This window comes from Hyperolius riggenbachi, chromosome 10 (assembly GCF_040937935.1).
Source record: "Hyperolius riggenbachi isolate aHypRig1 chromosome 10, aHypRig1.pri, whole genome shotgun sequence".
Taxonomy (NCBI): domain Eukaryota; kingdom Metazoa; phylum Chordata; class Amphibia; order Anura; family Hyperoliidae; genus Hyperolius; species Hyperolius riggenbachi.
The window spans coordinates 82,643,305-82,659,901 of NC_090655.1; the positions used below are offsets into that span (position 1 = coordinate 82,643,305).

The following is a 16,597-nucleotide window of genomic DNA, read 5'->3' on the forward strand; positions in this document are numbered from 1 at the left end:
TTACTTGCAAGCCAATGTCCTCTGTGCAACCCTGGCCACTGGGGACGAGAGTGCGTATGAGAACGGCCGGGGCTGCGCAGGTGCAGTGGACGTCAACTGCAGAAAGTGAGCTGCGGCAGGGGACCGGAGGATCATATGGTAACGGCGTGGGCACAGGGTGGCTGGCAGAAGATCCAGGTAAGTGCAACTTCTGTGCACACCATTTGCTGTGATGGTCTTGCAAAGATCAACAATGGAAATTCAGGCAGAAATCCTCAAATATAAATATAGGGTGGTCAAAGGCTATTTTCAGTATGGAAGCCTTGCCCATCTGCTCCTCCTGACTTATAATGTAGCTTTCTTTCTATTTTTAGTTGCTGTGTGGATCCCTGAGGACCTTATATCCCATATAAGCTCCAGCAAATATTATATACACTAAAAAACAGTTTAAAAAAGAGAAATGGAGGTTCCAAGTTCGCTACTTTTGCAAAACTGATAATCCAATATTTTTTCTTGAGGAAGTGGGTTGTCCCGGGAAACACGTCACATGTGGAGTTTTTTTTTAATGTAAAAATAAATCTGTTTTCAAATTAGACCCTCTGTGTCTGACTACCTGGAGGTCAAGTCTACCACTACCTCCCTTTTTAAACAGTTTTTAGTGTATTTTAATCTTTGCTAGCACCTCTGTTTCATTTGTTACTGTCATGAAGAAAAAATTTCTTTGCAGTCATGTTAAAATAGTTTTAATGCAAACCTGCAGTAAACATATGAGTTAAGTAATTGTGAACTGTAGAACTAATCCTAAATAGAACGGCGTTGCATATTCTTATTTTAGGTTTAAAGCGGAACTGTAATTTGCTAAAAAGCAAACAGTTTCACTTGCCTGGGGCTTCCCCAAGCGCCCAACATCCGTCCTGTCCCGCGCTGGTCCTGCACCATCCTCTGTTCTCCCGCCACCACCTAGTTTTGTTACCGTCAACGGCAACTGCGCTAATAGCACAGGACGCTATTGCGGGCTGGAACATGAAGAAAGCTTCGCGTAGCCCGGGGCACACAGACACAGTTGCCGTCAACTTACAAGGCGATTGTTATGAAACTAGGTGGCAGCGGGAGAACGGAGGATCGTGCAGGACCGGCAAGGGACAGGACAGCTGCTGGGGGTGTGGGGAAGGCCCAGGTAAGTGAAACTGTTTGCATTTTAGAAATTTACAGTTCCGCTTTAAGGCTCCGTTCACACCTAAAACCGCAAAACGCAGACGATTACCGCTAGCGTTTTGTGGGAGTGATTTTTCCACGATTAACATGGAAAAATCACTGGACACTGCAGCATTTTGGGAGCGGTTGCGATTAGCGGTGCTATGCATGCTAATCGAGAATCGCCGGCAAACCGCTGCATGTAACACTTTTGCGGTTAACGCTAACCGGAAATGCGGCAGTGAGAACACTGCCATAGTGTTACATGTGCTAGCGGTTTGCCTTGAGCAGGAATCGCGCGATTCCCGCTCAAGTGTGAATGGACCCTAAGGACTGAAAACCTCAGGCTGAAATCAGGCTTTCATTACTGCTGTTCATTCAGTTCCCACACAGAGAAATAAGGCGGAACAGGAAAATAGGGTGCAGGAGCCCTTGTGGGGAAAAAAAAAAAAAAAGTGCCGCCATAGGCGCCCATTAGAAAAGCTGTGATTTGCGGCAAAGGAGGGAAATTTGGCGCCTGCTATGTAATGCTGCAATTTGCATATTGGCAAGCAGGGGTATAGATTGGGGTGTTAAGGTTAGGAGGGGGAGTGAAGTGTTGGGGGGGGGGGGGGTGGTTAAGTGTTATGCACCGCATAAGGTGCAGGGTTAGGCATAGGTAGGAAGGTCTTAAGGTTAGGCATTGATAGAGGGAGATCTTAGGGCTAGGCATTGGTAGAGGAAGGTCTTAGGGTTAGATATGGGTAGAGGGAGGTCTTAGGGCTAGGCATTGGTAGAGGGAGGTCTTAGAACTAGGCATTGGAAGGTCTTAGGGTTAGATATCGGTAGAGGGAGGTCTTAGGGATAGGCATCGGTAGAGGGAGGTCTTGAGGTTAGGCATTGGTAGAGGAAGGTCTTAGGGCTAGGCATTGGTAGAGGAAGGTCTTGAGGTTAAGCATCGGTAGAGGGAGGTCTTCAGGGTAGGCATCAGTAGAGGGAGGTCTTAGGGTTAGGCACTGGTAGAGGGAGGGTTCTGTGTGAGAGGGTTAAGTTATGACATAGTAAAATATCGGTAAATATTACTTATATTTTAATATTGGAATTTAGTAGAATATCTGTAATTTTACCAATATTCTACCTACGCGCAGTCCCCCACACCCTTTTTTTTTTTCCAGGAGTCTTTTTTACATGAATGCAAAATAATGACCTACTGAGCTTGTTAATCACTTTCCTGTTAGAAGTGTCTGCAAATCCACAGACAAGTTTTGTGGCTACGAATTAGTTTTTAGGGCAACTGCCCAACTGCACTGGAAAGCATTTGTTTATTACCCCTTACAATGAAAAAAAAATTAGTCCACACGGGCAAGTTCTGAGAAAGATTATTAGTACTGCATGTTGACATTTCCTTATTCCTCATGTCAATTCAGGTACTCTTTAAAGACATTACAGTACTTGTTTAAAGTATTAAGTATGCCAATGACAGGTTCTCTTAAGCGGCAGAAAACTGATTCTGTGAGACTGAGCAGGTCTACCCTGTGGTGCTGTCATGTGTGTGTAACAAGGGAAAACCATTATTAGCAGAAGCCATCACTTGACAAGTTTGAGATTGCCCAGATGATATCTCTGGGACATGTGGAGAGGTCAGAAGCAATTGTTCTGGGAAAATAAACAGGTTTTCAGCATTGAGCAGCACACTCCCTGCTCCCATACCAGGCTGCTCTCTCCTGATGCTTTCTGGCCCTGAACATGAACTGCTATGTAAAGGAAAGTGGAAATACAAAGCTTGGCATGAGGTAGACTCTGGATATAATAGCATCCTTCTGGAGAGGCCGGCCAATGTAAACATCTGGCTGGGGTAATTTATGACACACATATTTTCCATATGTAGTCATATATCACTTTCCCTTAACTGTTCTGTGCTGCGATTCACTTGAGCCGCCCTGAAAAAACAGAAAAAGCAAAGCTGAGCCTTGAATATATGGATGAGGCCTGCAGAGCATTTCTAGTCTAAGGGCTGGTTCAGACGGACGCTTGCGGAGCGTTTACCGCAAGCGTTCGGACCGTCGCGGTAAACGCTCCCATTCAAGTGAATGAGAGCGTTTACACCAAGCTTTTGCGCGCTTTTACCCGAACGCGGCGTTCGGGTCCCGATTTTCGCGAGCGTTCGGGCTGCCCCTGGAAGCAACATGTAGCTTCCAGGGAGCGGCCAACCGCGACGGCTAATGTTCCCCTACGGGAAAAAAAAACCGCAACAGCATCACGACGCGACCGAAGGCTACTGAAAGCCTGACCGCTCAGCCGCCGCAACGCCCCCAGACGCGACGCTACGCAGACGTCCGTCTGAACCAGCCCTAAACCAAACATGGTGGCGGGATAGAATAACCCGCAGTATGTCCTATCACCTAATACTCATGCTCATCTTTGGAGAATATAATCCGCGACTGAATTAGTCAAAGGACAGCGTGAAAGCAAACTTGCTTTAATGCAATTTATATTATGCAAATAAAACTTGGCAGCAGACTCTGCTGTGGTAGAAACTTGCTGACTGCTGTAGATCTGTGAGTCACATGATCAAGAGCTGAGCCAAGGTCAACCAGAACGTTTACTGGGCAGAACCTTAGTTCTTTTTAAAGGCAGGAACAACACTTGTTTAAAATCGCATGTGCAAGTTTTCTGCTGATTCTCTTGTGCTTTTAGCTGTCCCTGCCGCATAATATTACAAACCACACTTGTCAAAATCACATGCGGTTTCCCTTATGCAAAATTGCATTAGTACTGAAAACCAATGTTGGTCAATGGGGATGGTTCATGCTTGAATGTGATTTTAGTGTGTGGGAGAACAACCTACATCTTGGAATATATTGCACACTCTGTGAGTTTTCACATTGACAATCATTAGCTACTGTGAAATAACGCAAGCGTTTTAAACCCAAACAAATGTGCATAGTGTGCGAAAAATCCTGTGTGGAAAATCTACATGGTTCCAGGCTTGGCCGATACATGTCCACAAATAAGATGACACTTATTTCGGATATTAAAATGTCTGTGTCTCTAGCATATTGTTCCTATGATCAATATCGTGCATACATTCTTAAGTTTGATTACGTGGTTTACTACACTAAGAAGAAAAAATTCAAACACTGACTGCATGGTATGTAAAACAAAGGAATTATGGAAGAGTTTGCAATCTAAGAACAAATTGGTTTACAATCTGTCATCTATACTACCATTCCTGGAACCCTTGGTGTCCTGCGACTAAGTTTTCCACTATAGATAATGCCGTTCACCAGTAACTGGGAGTATCTCAGAAGAACAAGTTACAAAGTTTCTATTTCCAAACAAAATTAAATCTTTCCGTAGTTCCCCATATGCAATTTGGAGGGGGAAATGCAGCCTACTAAAAATCAATAGGCTACCATCCGATTCACATGTTGGGGGAAAAACAAGATGGCGTGATGCATTTTTTCGCATCCAAATTCAATATAGCCGAGCACTGGTGCATCTCTCATCACAGCGGTGCTGGCATAATGTCTCGCAAGACGCATGCTGGCGCTATGTGGAAAATGGTCCTAAATGTGGTAATAAATGAGGTTGAAAAAGAGAAGTTTCACTTTTTTGTTATTGCTTTAGGCACTTTCTTTTTTATACTTTTACTTAGTGTTATGATTTTAACATAAAGTCTCTTTATTCATTTCATTTTTCAGGTTTTTTAATCTCCGGACATACTTAATCGGCCATGTGCTCACGTAAGGCAACTTCCCTTGTTGCAGTGTAAACACAAATACTAGGCCTCACTGAGCTCCCCGTGTTTATGGCCATGACGGGTGTGGGGGTTAAGGGGAAAAAGATTCGCCTGGGGCTTCTCAGAATTTTTTTTTATTTTTTTTAGGCCTAGTTCAAACATACCAGATCAGTTGTTATTTTCAGTAGCATTGGTTTTGCTTGTGGTACAAACACTAGTCATCTGATCTGGCTAAATTGCAGAGGTGTAATTTGCTACAAAAAAGCAGAGATGCAAAAGTTGTGTGTTATGTTTACTTGGTAACGCTTTTTTTCTCTCTTACTTCCCTTTAGAATACTGCAAGCCCCTGGTTACACCAGCCAACCCCTGTGACGTCAGCAGACGGTCTACTGATGGGTCATCTTCCTGTACGTCCATCTAGTGCTGACCCTCACCGACCGCTCAAGCTGTCTGCGCATTCAAGTCCTCCCTTGTCTAAACCTTCCTCAGATCACCATAAAGAGTAAGCAATAATTCTGCTTGGTTGCATCTCCCGCCAAAAACTAAAATATTTCAGCATCATCTGTGGCGCTATACAGTAGACAAAACCTAATACACACACATGGTTGTGAGGGGATACAAAAACTCATTAACTTGGTTAACGCACCTTTCAAATTGTACATTGTGGTGAATATAAGCACACATGTTATTTATAAGTACTGGAATGCACTAAAGTGAACCTTTCCTCCTTCGAGCTTTTAATCTAGTGGATGGAGTTATAACCTCGGTTGGTGTTAATTACTAGTCGTAGAGTTGTAGCAACTTGGAAGAAGAAGTAATTTGGGTTGGGTTATCATTGGCACCCAAGTTACACTGCTACGCAGCCATAGACATAATAGCGTTGTTTATCGGGGGGGGGGGGGGGGGAGGGGGGTTGGGAAGCACTTCAAAATGAATTGCCTTGGTTAGAACAGGCAGATAAGTGATGACATTTCACATCACATTTAGTATAAGCATTAGATTAGCATAGGCTCTAATATACAGTCATGTAAAGGATACCTGTGGCCAGCCAAACCACCCCCCCCCCCTCCCCCGAAAAAAACAGTAGCATACTCGCTCAAGAAGAGGGAAGGCTCTGGATCAGTTACAGCCTTCTCTGTGTCCCCTCGTTCCATCCCCGGTCCCTGTTGCAACAATTAGACTTTAATGTCGAAGTAGCCTTCAGATCTCCTTTGCAGGCTTTGGAAGTACTAGGGTTTCAAGACCCTCGTTTTTGGATGTACTCAGACCCGTGTACTTCTGAAGCCTTCCAAGGAGACCCAAAGACACATCCAGCAAGAATTTGAATGGGGGACAGCAGTGGAATGAGGAGACTGAGAGAAGCCCGAGAAGGCTCTATAAAATCCAAAGCTTTTCCCCGTCTTAGGTGAGTAGGCAACTGTTTCTGAGGTGGCTACAGTGATAGTTGAAAAAGGGGATGCTTTTCCATGCTGGTGGGCTGGGATCTTTTTGCGTAAACTGCAGTATGGTAGAAATCTCCATCCATGTTTCTATGGGTAATTGTACCCGCCACAGCAAGAACAGATTATTAGCTGCCACTTACTTGTGGGACTACATGTGGTGGGGCTACATATCATGACCACACTAAAGTAGGGCTGGCTGGACACTGCAGTGCACTGCACTGACTGTCAAGTGCACTGAGTTGAATGCAAAAAAGCCTGTCTAGCGGTTTTGCCTATGTTGCTGAGCAGTGTGAACCCAAACCACCCCGCTACTTCTATTTTGGAAACAATATAATTAGAATCCTGAATGCCAAAGCCAGTGTAGATCTGGTTACATATGTTAAGACATGGAATGATACATTGAGAAATGTGAATTTTTTTAATGACATTAGTTCTGTAGCTTGAATGTAATTAAATCCCTACATATATCTCAGTTTATTATTAGTCCCATTACTCCAGTCCAGTACATGTTGTCACAAATCTAGTATAGTGTTAAAGGGAACCTGAACTGAGGATATGGATTTTTCCTTTTAAAATAATACCAGGTGCTCTGACCGAAGTACACTGGATTAGCTGCATGCTTGCTTCAAGTGTGTGATTCAGCCACTACTGCAGCCAAAGAGATCAGCAGGACTGCCAAGCAACTGGTATTGTTTAAAAGAAAACATCCATATCCCTCTCAATTTAGGTTCCCTTTAAAGCTAAGTTATGAGTAATTCTCAAAACTGCTATTCCTCATTTCATTCTAAAATTGCTAGTTGCATGGCTAATCATGGCGATTCTCTAACTTTGTTACTTCCTGAAAGGATGGTCCCAGGACATCAAGTGTTCTGATTCCACTGGTTGCATGCTTGTTCCAGAGGTGTGACTCAAACACTGTCAAAGCCAAGAGATCACCATGACAACGCAGATAATGGCAATTCTAGGAATTAAATCAGCAGTAACAGCTTGTTTTGTGTCTCAGTATAAGTTCACTATAATTCTACAAGGGCTACTTCACATTCGGGGGCGTTTGTGTTGCGTTTCAGTAATCTGCTGATCGACAGCGATCAGGAAAGCGCTATGACAGATGTATCCCTGCAGTATCATTCACTGCAGCGCTTAGGATTTGCATAAATCGCAAATGTGCTGCACATAGAATTTTGGTGGCGATCGCTATGAGATCATGTTCTCTTGAATGAACCAAACATTTGTCGCCAAATTACAATCATGAGTCCATTGCGTTCTACAATGATCCGAGTGTGAACCAGGCCTAAGAGAAGCAGACTGTTTGCATTATAGTGATTTTTCTTTTCTGAATAATAATTGAGCTCTATTTTCTCTACAGAGATTTGGACAAGAAAGCGTACAGTGAACCCTTGCGCTCGATTACTTCTGCTCCGGTGAAGTCTGAACATGAGCACAGTCGGACGCACTCTAAAGAGAGCCATGCCCACAGACTCTATATGGAACCTGTTCTGAGCCACGCAAAGGTGCAGAGGTCAACCCTGGATCCAGGGGAGCGTCCAAACAAATATAAAGAGGAACACAAGAGGATTCATCATGAAAGCCTTGAGTCTTCTTCCTTCTCGCTGAAAGTGAAAGCACATGAAAATGAACGAGAGAACTACACAAGAGTAAACCCCATCGTATCTTGCAGCCCAAAAAGCCACCTGGCCAAGCAAGAAAACAATATGGAGCGTCCCATCTCAGATCTGTACAAAATTAAGTCTTCTGTCTCTCAAAATCTGCCTCAAAGTAACTATTTTACGACTTTATCAAACAGCGTAGTGAATGAGCCACCACGTTCATTTGCAACGAAGGAAGCTGTAAATGTGTTCTCTGAAAAACAAAATGCCAGCCCCTCTCCTATAAGTTCTTCTGCTCTTAATTCTTATTTGTCTAAACCACCACCCCTAATTAAGCACCAACCTGAAGATGGATCAGGGAGTAAATTAAATGAGCAACTTCCTCAACCAGTGGCAACTCACACAATTACTTCCTACAGAGGAGACAGCAGAAGTCCAACTCAACTGTCTATCTCCTCTTCAAATACACTCCGGAGCATGCCTGCCTTACATAGAGCACCAGTATTCCATCCTCCCATCCATCACAGCTTGGACAGGAAGGAAGCAAGTTACAGTAACCTGTCTCCACCAACCTTAACACCAGTGCAGCCAGTAACCACTGGAGGAAAGATCCAGGAGCTCCAGAAACCGCCAACCCTTATTCCTGAGCCTAAAGAAGGTGCTACAAGTTACAAGAAAAGCGCTGAGAAAGTTGTTCAGGAAGTATGGAAAAGCAACGAGAAGCAAAACCACAGCAAAACGGAGTGGTTGCCAGAGAAAAATAACGTGAAGGTACCGTCTGCAACCGCATCTGTCATTGTACGCCCACCATCTAGCGCAAAGTATGATAACATGGCAGTAACTCAGTCTGTCTCCAAGGAGAGAACTGGCGAAAGGTCCTCAGCTGGAATCAATCAGCCCGATTGCTCAAAGACTATGGAAGCTAGAGAGACTACGAGGATTGCCCAGCCAATTATGAACTCAGACAGCACTCATTCGCTCCTGGAGAAGAACTCTCACGCTCCCTCACACAGCATTCCCAGTTTGTCCACACCTGGAACTAATATAATGTGCAGTACAAAAACTGACGTGACCACCTCTGCCCCCACAACCACAAGTGTTTCGAGCTGCAGCGGATCAGAAGTAACTTACTCTTTATCCAGTGCCGTTTCAGCTTGTACAGTAATAGAAAGCACCAGTTCGTTATCGGCAAGCCAGACGGCGCAAGCGCCGGAAAGCACCATCATCAGTTCTTTAGCCGCTCCAGCAAGTAGCAAGCCTGCAAGTGCAATTCAGCCCAATGCATTGTACCCCCCATCAGGTGATTTCATCCACTTAAAAAAGCACAAGGCAGCCTTGGCTGCAGCTCAGTTAAAAAGCACTAATGCAAACGATACAGAGACTAACGCTGTGAAAACTCAAACCGTGCCAGCCTTGAGCTCTTCAGAAAGCAGCACGCCTTGCGGCTCCGCAAACACAATAAGCTCTATGGGCAACGGGCAGTCCTCCCAATGCAGCCAGCCAAATTACCACACCAAACTCAAGAAGGCCTGGCTTACCAGGCATTCAGAAGAAGACAAGAACACTAACAGTAAGCCAGAAAGCGCAGGCAGCTCTATAGTCTCGGAAATCATTAAGCCTTGTACCGTCAGCCTGATTGCCTCAACGTCTAGCGAGCTCCAAAATAACCTGGACCTGAGAGCGCAGGACGACAAGTCTCCCAAGGAGGACAGGCTTACCAGGAGGCGGATGAAAAGGACTTATGAGTCTGGCTCAGAGAGCGAGGACTCCGATGAAAGCGAGAGCAAGTCTGGACAAAGGCAGAAACGTCAGCCCAAGCCAACATACAAAAAGAAGCAAAACGATATGCAGAGGCGAAAAGGTGACACAGACAAAGAGGAGGAAATAAAACCCAATGGTATTCTTAGCCGGATTGCCAAGGAGAAAAGCAAACTAAAGTTACAGACCAATAGTACTGGCTGTAAGTATACTCTGGCCTGGAAATGAGGCTCTCATGTGTTATTGTTTATACAAGGCCTTTGTATGCTTTGTTGATTGTTCCTGGAACTTGGCCATATTGCATAACAAGGGCATGGTTAGTTGTGTGTGTGTGTGTTTTTTCTTGGCAGTAAGTTAAACGAGTTGTGGAGATTATATAGCGATAAATAACATCTGGACTATCCATATCCTATCCTCCTAATTGTGAAAGAGGCTATACTGGTAGAGTTCCACTAACCTAGCATGTGTAGAACACAAAACATACGCACTCCAGTTAGCTATTTACTGTAATAAGGACATCCCCTGGGTGCCTCATGAAGAGTTTCCCCTTTCTTTACCTCTCTACTGCCTTTTTCTGTAATATTCTTGGCCTCAGATTTCATCTGTAGGTTAGTTGTGAAAGAAACGAGGATACACAATACTCTCCTAATGCAGAGTCAAAGTAATTCGTTTTGGAGGATTGGGTTTTCTGTCCTTCGGATAACAAAAGATCTTTCTTGCTTTAGATGGTTGGCCAGAACTGCCAATATTGCCCATTTCAGCCAATCACTGTATTGTGTTCCTAGATACATTTAGTCCAAGGGCCATGGTCCATTATACTTTGCACCAGAGGCCATAGTGCATTATACTCTGCACCAAAGGCTATAGTACATTATACTCTGAACCGGAGTCCGTAGTGCACTATACTCTGCCCCATAGTCAATGGCGTATTACACTCTGCATCAAATGTCATAGTCCACTATACTTTGCACCAGAGGCCATAGTACATTATACTCTGCATCAGAGGCTATAGTGCATTATACTCTGTATCAAAGGCTATAGTGCATTATACTCTGCAATACAGGCCATAGTGCATTATACTCTGCAATACAGGCCATAGTGCATTATACTCTGCAATACAAGCCATAGTGCATTATACTCTGCAATACAGGCCATAGTGCATTATACTCTGTATCAAAGGCTATAGTGCATTATACTCTGCAATACAGGCCATAGTGCACCATACTCTGCAATACAGGCCAAAGTGCATTATACTCTGCAATACAGGCCATAGTGCACTATACTTTGCACCACAGGCCATAGTGCACTATACTCTGCACCACAGGGCATAGTGCACTATACTCTGCACCACAGGGCATAGTGCACTATACTCTGCACCACAGGCCATAGTGCACTATACTCTGCACCACAGGCCATAGTGCACTATACTCTGCACCACAGGCCAAAGTGCATTATACTCTGCAATACAGGCCATAGTGCACTATACTTTGCACCACAGGCCATAGTGCACTATACTCTGCACCACAGGGCATAGTGCACTATACTCTGCACCACAGGGCATAGTGCACTATACTCTGCACCACAGGGCATAGTGCACTATACTCTGCACCACAGGGCATAGTGCACTATACTCTGCACCACAGGCCATAGTGCACTGTACTCTGCACCACAGGCCATAGTGCACTGTACTCTGCACCACAGGCCATAGTGCACTGTACTCTGCACCACAGGCCATAGTGCACTGTACTCTGCACCACAGGCCATAGTGCACTGTACTCTGCACCACAGGCCATAGTGCACTGTACTCTGCACCACAGGCCATAGTGCACTATACTCTGCACCACAGGCCATAGTGCACTATACTCTGCACCACAGGGCATAGTGCACTATACTCTGCACCACAGGCCATAGTGCACTATACTCTGCACCACAGGGCATAGTGCACTATACTCTGCACCACAGGGCATAGTGCACTATACTCTGCACCACAGGGCATAGTGCACTATACTCTGCACCACAGGCCATAGTGCACTATACTCTGCACCACAGGCCATAGTGCACTATACTCTGCACCACAGGACATAGTGCACTATACTCTGCACCACAGGCCATAGTGCACTATACTCTGCACTACAGGCCATAGTGCACTATACTCTGCACCACAGGCCATAGTGCACTATACTCTGCACCACAGGCCATAGTGCACTATACTCTGCACTACAGACCATAGTGCACTATACTCTGCACTACAGACCATAGTGCACTATACTCTGCACTACAGGCCATAGTGCACTATACTCTGCACTACAGGCCATAGTGCACTATACTCTGCACCACAGGGCATAGTGCACTATACTCTGCACCACAGGGCATAGTGCACTATACTCTGCACCACAGGCCATAGTGCACTATACTCTGCACCACAGGGCATAGTGCACTATACTCTGCACCACAGGGCATAGTGCACTATACTCTGCACCACAGGGCATAGTGCACTATACTCTGCACCACAGGCCATAGTGCACTATACTCTGCACCACAGGCCATAGTGCACTATACTCTGCACCACAGGCCATAGTGCACTATACTCTGCACCACAGGCCATAGTGCACTATACTCTGCACCACAGGGCATAGTGCACTATACTCTGCACCACAGGGCATAGTGCACTATACTCTGCACCACAGGCCATAGTGCACTATACTCTGCACCACAGGGCATAGTGCACTATACTCTGCACCACAGGGCATAGTGCACTATACTCTGCACCACAGGGCATAGTGCACTATACTCTGCACCACAGGGCATAGTGCACTATACTCTGCACCACAGGCCATAGTGCACTATACTCTGCACCACAGGACATAGTGCACTATACTCTGCACCACAGGCCATAGTGCACTATACTCTGCACCACAGGCCATAGTGCACTATACTCTGCACCACAGGCCATAGTGCACTATACTCTGCACCACAGGCCATAGTGCACTATACTCTGCACCACAGACCATAGTGCACTATACTCTGCACTACAGACCATAGTGCACTATACTCTGCACTACAGGCCATAGTGCACTATACTCTGCACTACAGGCCATAGTGCACTATACTCTGCACTACAGGCCATAGTGCACTATACTCTGCACCACAGGCCATAGTGCACTATACTCTGCACCACAGGCCATAGTGCACTATACTCTGCACCACAGGCCATAGTGCACTATACTCTGCACCACAGGCCATAGTGCACTATACTCTGCACCACAGGCCATAGTGCACTATACTCTGCACCACAGGCCATAGTGCACTATACTCTGCACCACAGGCCATAGTGCACTATACTCTGCACCACAGGCCATAGTGCACTATACTCTGCACCACAGGCCATAGTGCACTATACTCTGCACCACAGGCCATAGTGCACTATACTCTGCACCACAGGCCATAGTGCACTATACTCTGCACCACAGGCCATAGTGCACTATACTCTGCACCACAGGCCATAGTGCACTATACTCTGCACCACAGGCCATAGTGCACTATACTCTGCACCACAGGCCATAGTGCACTATACTCTGCACCACAGGCCATAGTGCACTATACTCTGCACCACAGGCCATAGTGCACTATACTCTGCACCACAGGGCATAGTGCACTATACTCTGCACCACAGGGCATAGTGCACTATACTCTGCACCACAGGCCATAGTGCACTATACTCTGCACCACAGGGCATAGTGCACTATACTCTGCACCACAGGCCATAGTGCACTATACTCTGCACCACAGGACATAGTGCACTATACTCTGCACCACAGGCCATAGTGCACTATACTCTGCACCACAGGCCATAGTGCACTATACTCTGCACCACAGGCCATAGTGCACTATACTCTGCACCACAGGCCATAGTGCACTATACTCTGCACCACAGGCCATAGTGCACTATACTCTGCACCACAGGCCATAGTGCACTATACTCTGCACCACAGGCCATAGTGCACTATACTCTGCACCACAGGCCATAGTGCACTATACTCTGCACCACAGGCCATAGTGCACTATACTCTGCACCACAGGCCATAGTGCACTATACTCTGCACCACAGGCCATAGTGCACTATACTCTGCACCACAGGCCATAGTGCACTATACTCTGCACCACAGGCCATAGTGCACTATACTCTGCACCACAGGCCATAGTGCACTATACTCTGCACTACAGGCCATAGTGCACTATACTCTGCACCACAGGCCATAGTGCACTATACTCTGCACCACAGGCCATAGTGCACTATACTCTGCACCACAGGCCATAGTGCACTATACTCTGCACCACAGGGCATAGTGCACTATACTCTGCACCACAGGCCATAGTGCACTATACTCTGCACCACAGGGCATAGTGCACTATACTCTGCACCACAGGGCATAGTGCACTATACTCTGCACCACAGGCCATAGTGCACTATACTCTGCACCACAGGGCATAGTGCACTATACTCTGCACCACAGGCCATAGTGCACTATACTCTGCACCACAGGACATAGTGCACTATACTCTGCACCACAGGCCATAGTGCACTATACTCTGCACCACAGGCCATAGTGCACTATACTCTGCACCACAGGCCATAGTGCACTATACTCTGCACCACAGACCATAGTGCACTATACTCTGCACTACAGACCATAGTGCACTATACTCTGCACTACAGGCCATAGTGCACTATACTCTGCACCACAGGCCATAGTGCACTATACTCTGCACCACAGGCCATAGTGCACTATACTCTGCACCACAGGCCATAGTGCACTATACTCTGCACCACAGGCCATAGTGCACTATACTCTGCACCACAGGCCATAGTGCACTATACTCTGCACCACAGGCCATAGTGCACTATACTCTGCACCACAGGCCATAGTGCACTATACTCTGCACCACAGGCCATAGTGCACTATACTCTGCACCACAGGCCATAGTGCACTATACTCTGCACCACAGGCCATAGTGCACTATACTCTGCACCACAGGCCATAGTGCACTATACTCTGCACCACAGGCCATAGTGCACTATACTCTGCACCACAGGCCATAGTGCACTATACTCTGCACCACAGGCCATAGTGCACTATACTCTGCACCACAGGCCATAGTGCACTATACTCTGCACCACAGGCCATAGTGCACTATACTCTGCACCACAGGCCATAGTGCACTATACTCTGCACCACAGGCCATAGTGCACTATACTCTGCACCACAGGCCATAGTGCACTATACTCTGCACCACAGGCCATAGTGCACTATACTCTGCACCACAGGCCATAGTGCACTGTACTCTGCACCACAGGCCATAGTGCACTGTACTCTGCACCACAGGCCATAGTGCACTGTACTCTGCACCACAGGCCATAGTGCACTGTACTCTGCACCACAGGCCATAGTGCACTGTACTCTGCACCACAGGCCATAGTGCACTGTACTCTGCACCACAGGCCATAGTGCACTGTACTCTGCACCACAGGCCATAGTGCACTGTACTCTGCACCACAGGCCATAGTGCACTGTACTCTGCACCACAGGCCATAGTGCACTGTACTCTGCACCACAGGCCATAGTGCACTGTACTCTGCACCACAGGCCATAGTGCACTGTACTCTGCACCACAGGCCATAGTGCACTGTACTCTGCACCACAGGCCATAGTGCACTGTACTCTGCACCACAGGCCATAGTGCACTGTACTCTGCACTACAGACCATAGTTTTTTTTGTTTTTTACTATTTTACAGTCGACATTCATTACTATTGACTGTCGCATGCGTAAACGCATACATGTAAATGCATACGCGTTAAAGCAAAACCGCTTAAACCGCACAAAAATTCTGACAGACGGGCTTTTTTTTCATCAGCGGAGTTAAGCGAATTTCGCCCGTAATGGCAACAGGCCCATTGACTTGTATGTCATGTGAATCTGCATGCAGAAAATGTATGTAGATTCACGTTAGTGCAAACGGGCCCTAACACAGTTTATAGGGCATTCCTCAAGCCAAATACTTTTATTTTTTGTTTTAATACCCTAATTCCCTATAAACTAAACAAGCCTCGCCCACAGGTCCTCCAGCGCCTAGGCATTCTGAGTCCTGTGTAGCAAGTGCTCATGGGAGCTCAGTCTGGGGAGGAGGAGGCTTTTCCTGAAGGAGGAGGATGAGTCATTACCAGCCAGAGATTTCAGAGGCAAGGGGGAGGAGAGAGGAGTGGAGTTTGCACAGGCTGAGGGGAGGAGATGCAACTTAATGCAACTTGCCTCTGTCTGACGACAAGCAGAAAATGCTGCGCTCATTGTATCACAGGAAGAAATAATCCTATACTATTGAAGCTGTTTGCAGCTAGATTTGCTGTTTAAACTATCTAGACTTTAGATAAGATATATAGACAAATAACTTGTTAAAGCGGATCCGAGATGAAAAACTAACTATAACAAGTAATTTGTCTATATATCTTCTCTAACGTTTAGATCGTTTACACAGCAAATCTAGCTGCAAACAGCTTCAATAGAATATGATTATTTCTTCCTGTGATACAATGACAGCAGCCATGTTGTTTATAAACATTACAAACAGGCAAGCTTATCTGCATCTTCTGTGAAAAAAACCTAATCCCCCCCCCCCCTCCTCCCCTCTGCCTCTGAAATCTCTGGCTAGTAATACCTCCCCCTCTTCCTGCCCAGACTGAGCTCCCATGAGCCCTTGCTATTGCCAAGGCTCTCTGAAAAACTGTGGGCAAGGCTTGTTTAATTTATAGGGAATTAGAGTACAAAAATAAAAAAGTATTTGGCTTGAGGAATGCCCTATAAACAATAGGAAAGGAACACAATTATGCAATGAGTAAAA

At 46.0% G+C, this 16,597-nt stretch overlaps 1 protein-coding gene across 5 annotated transcripts in view; it reads left to right on the plus strand.

Moving 5' to 3' along the window:
- The window catches only part of JMJD1C (jumonji domain containing 1C), a 509,668-nt gene that overhangs the window by 431,729 nt on the left and 61,342 nt on the right, over positions 1-16,597 (plus strand). For all 5 annotated transcript variants that reach the window (XM_068255133.1, XM_068255136.1, XM_068255134.1 and 2 more), the window contains 2 exons: positions 5,227-5,396; positions 7,703-9,903. In XM_068255133.1, coding sequence (XP_068111234.1) covers positions 5,227-5,396; positions 7,703-9,903 — 2,371 coding nt within the window. The remainder of the gene's footprint in view (positions 1-5,226; positions 5,397-7,702; positions 9,904-16,597) is intronic.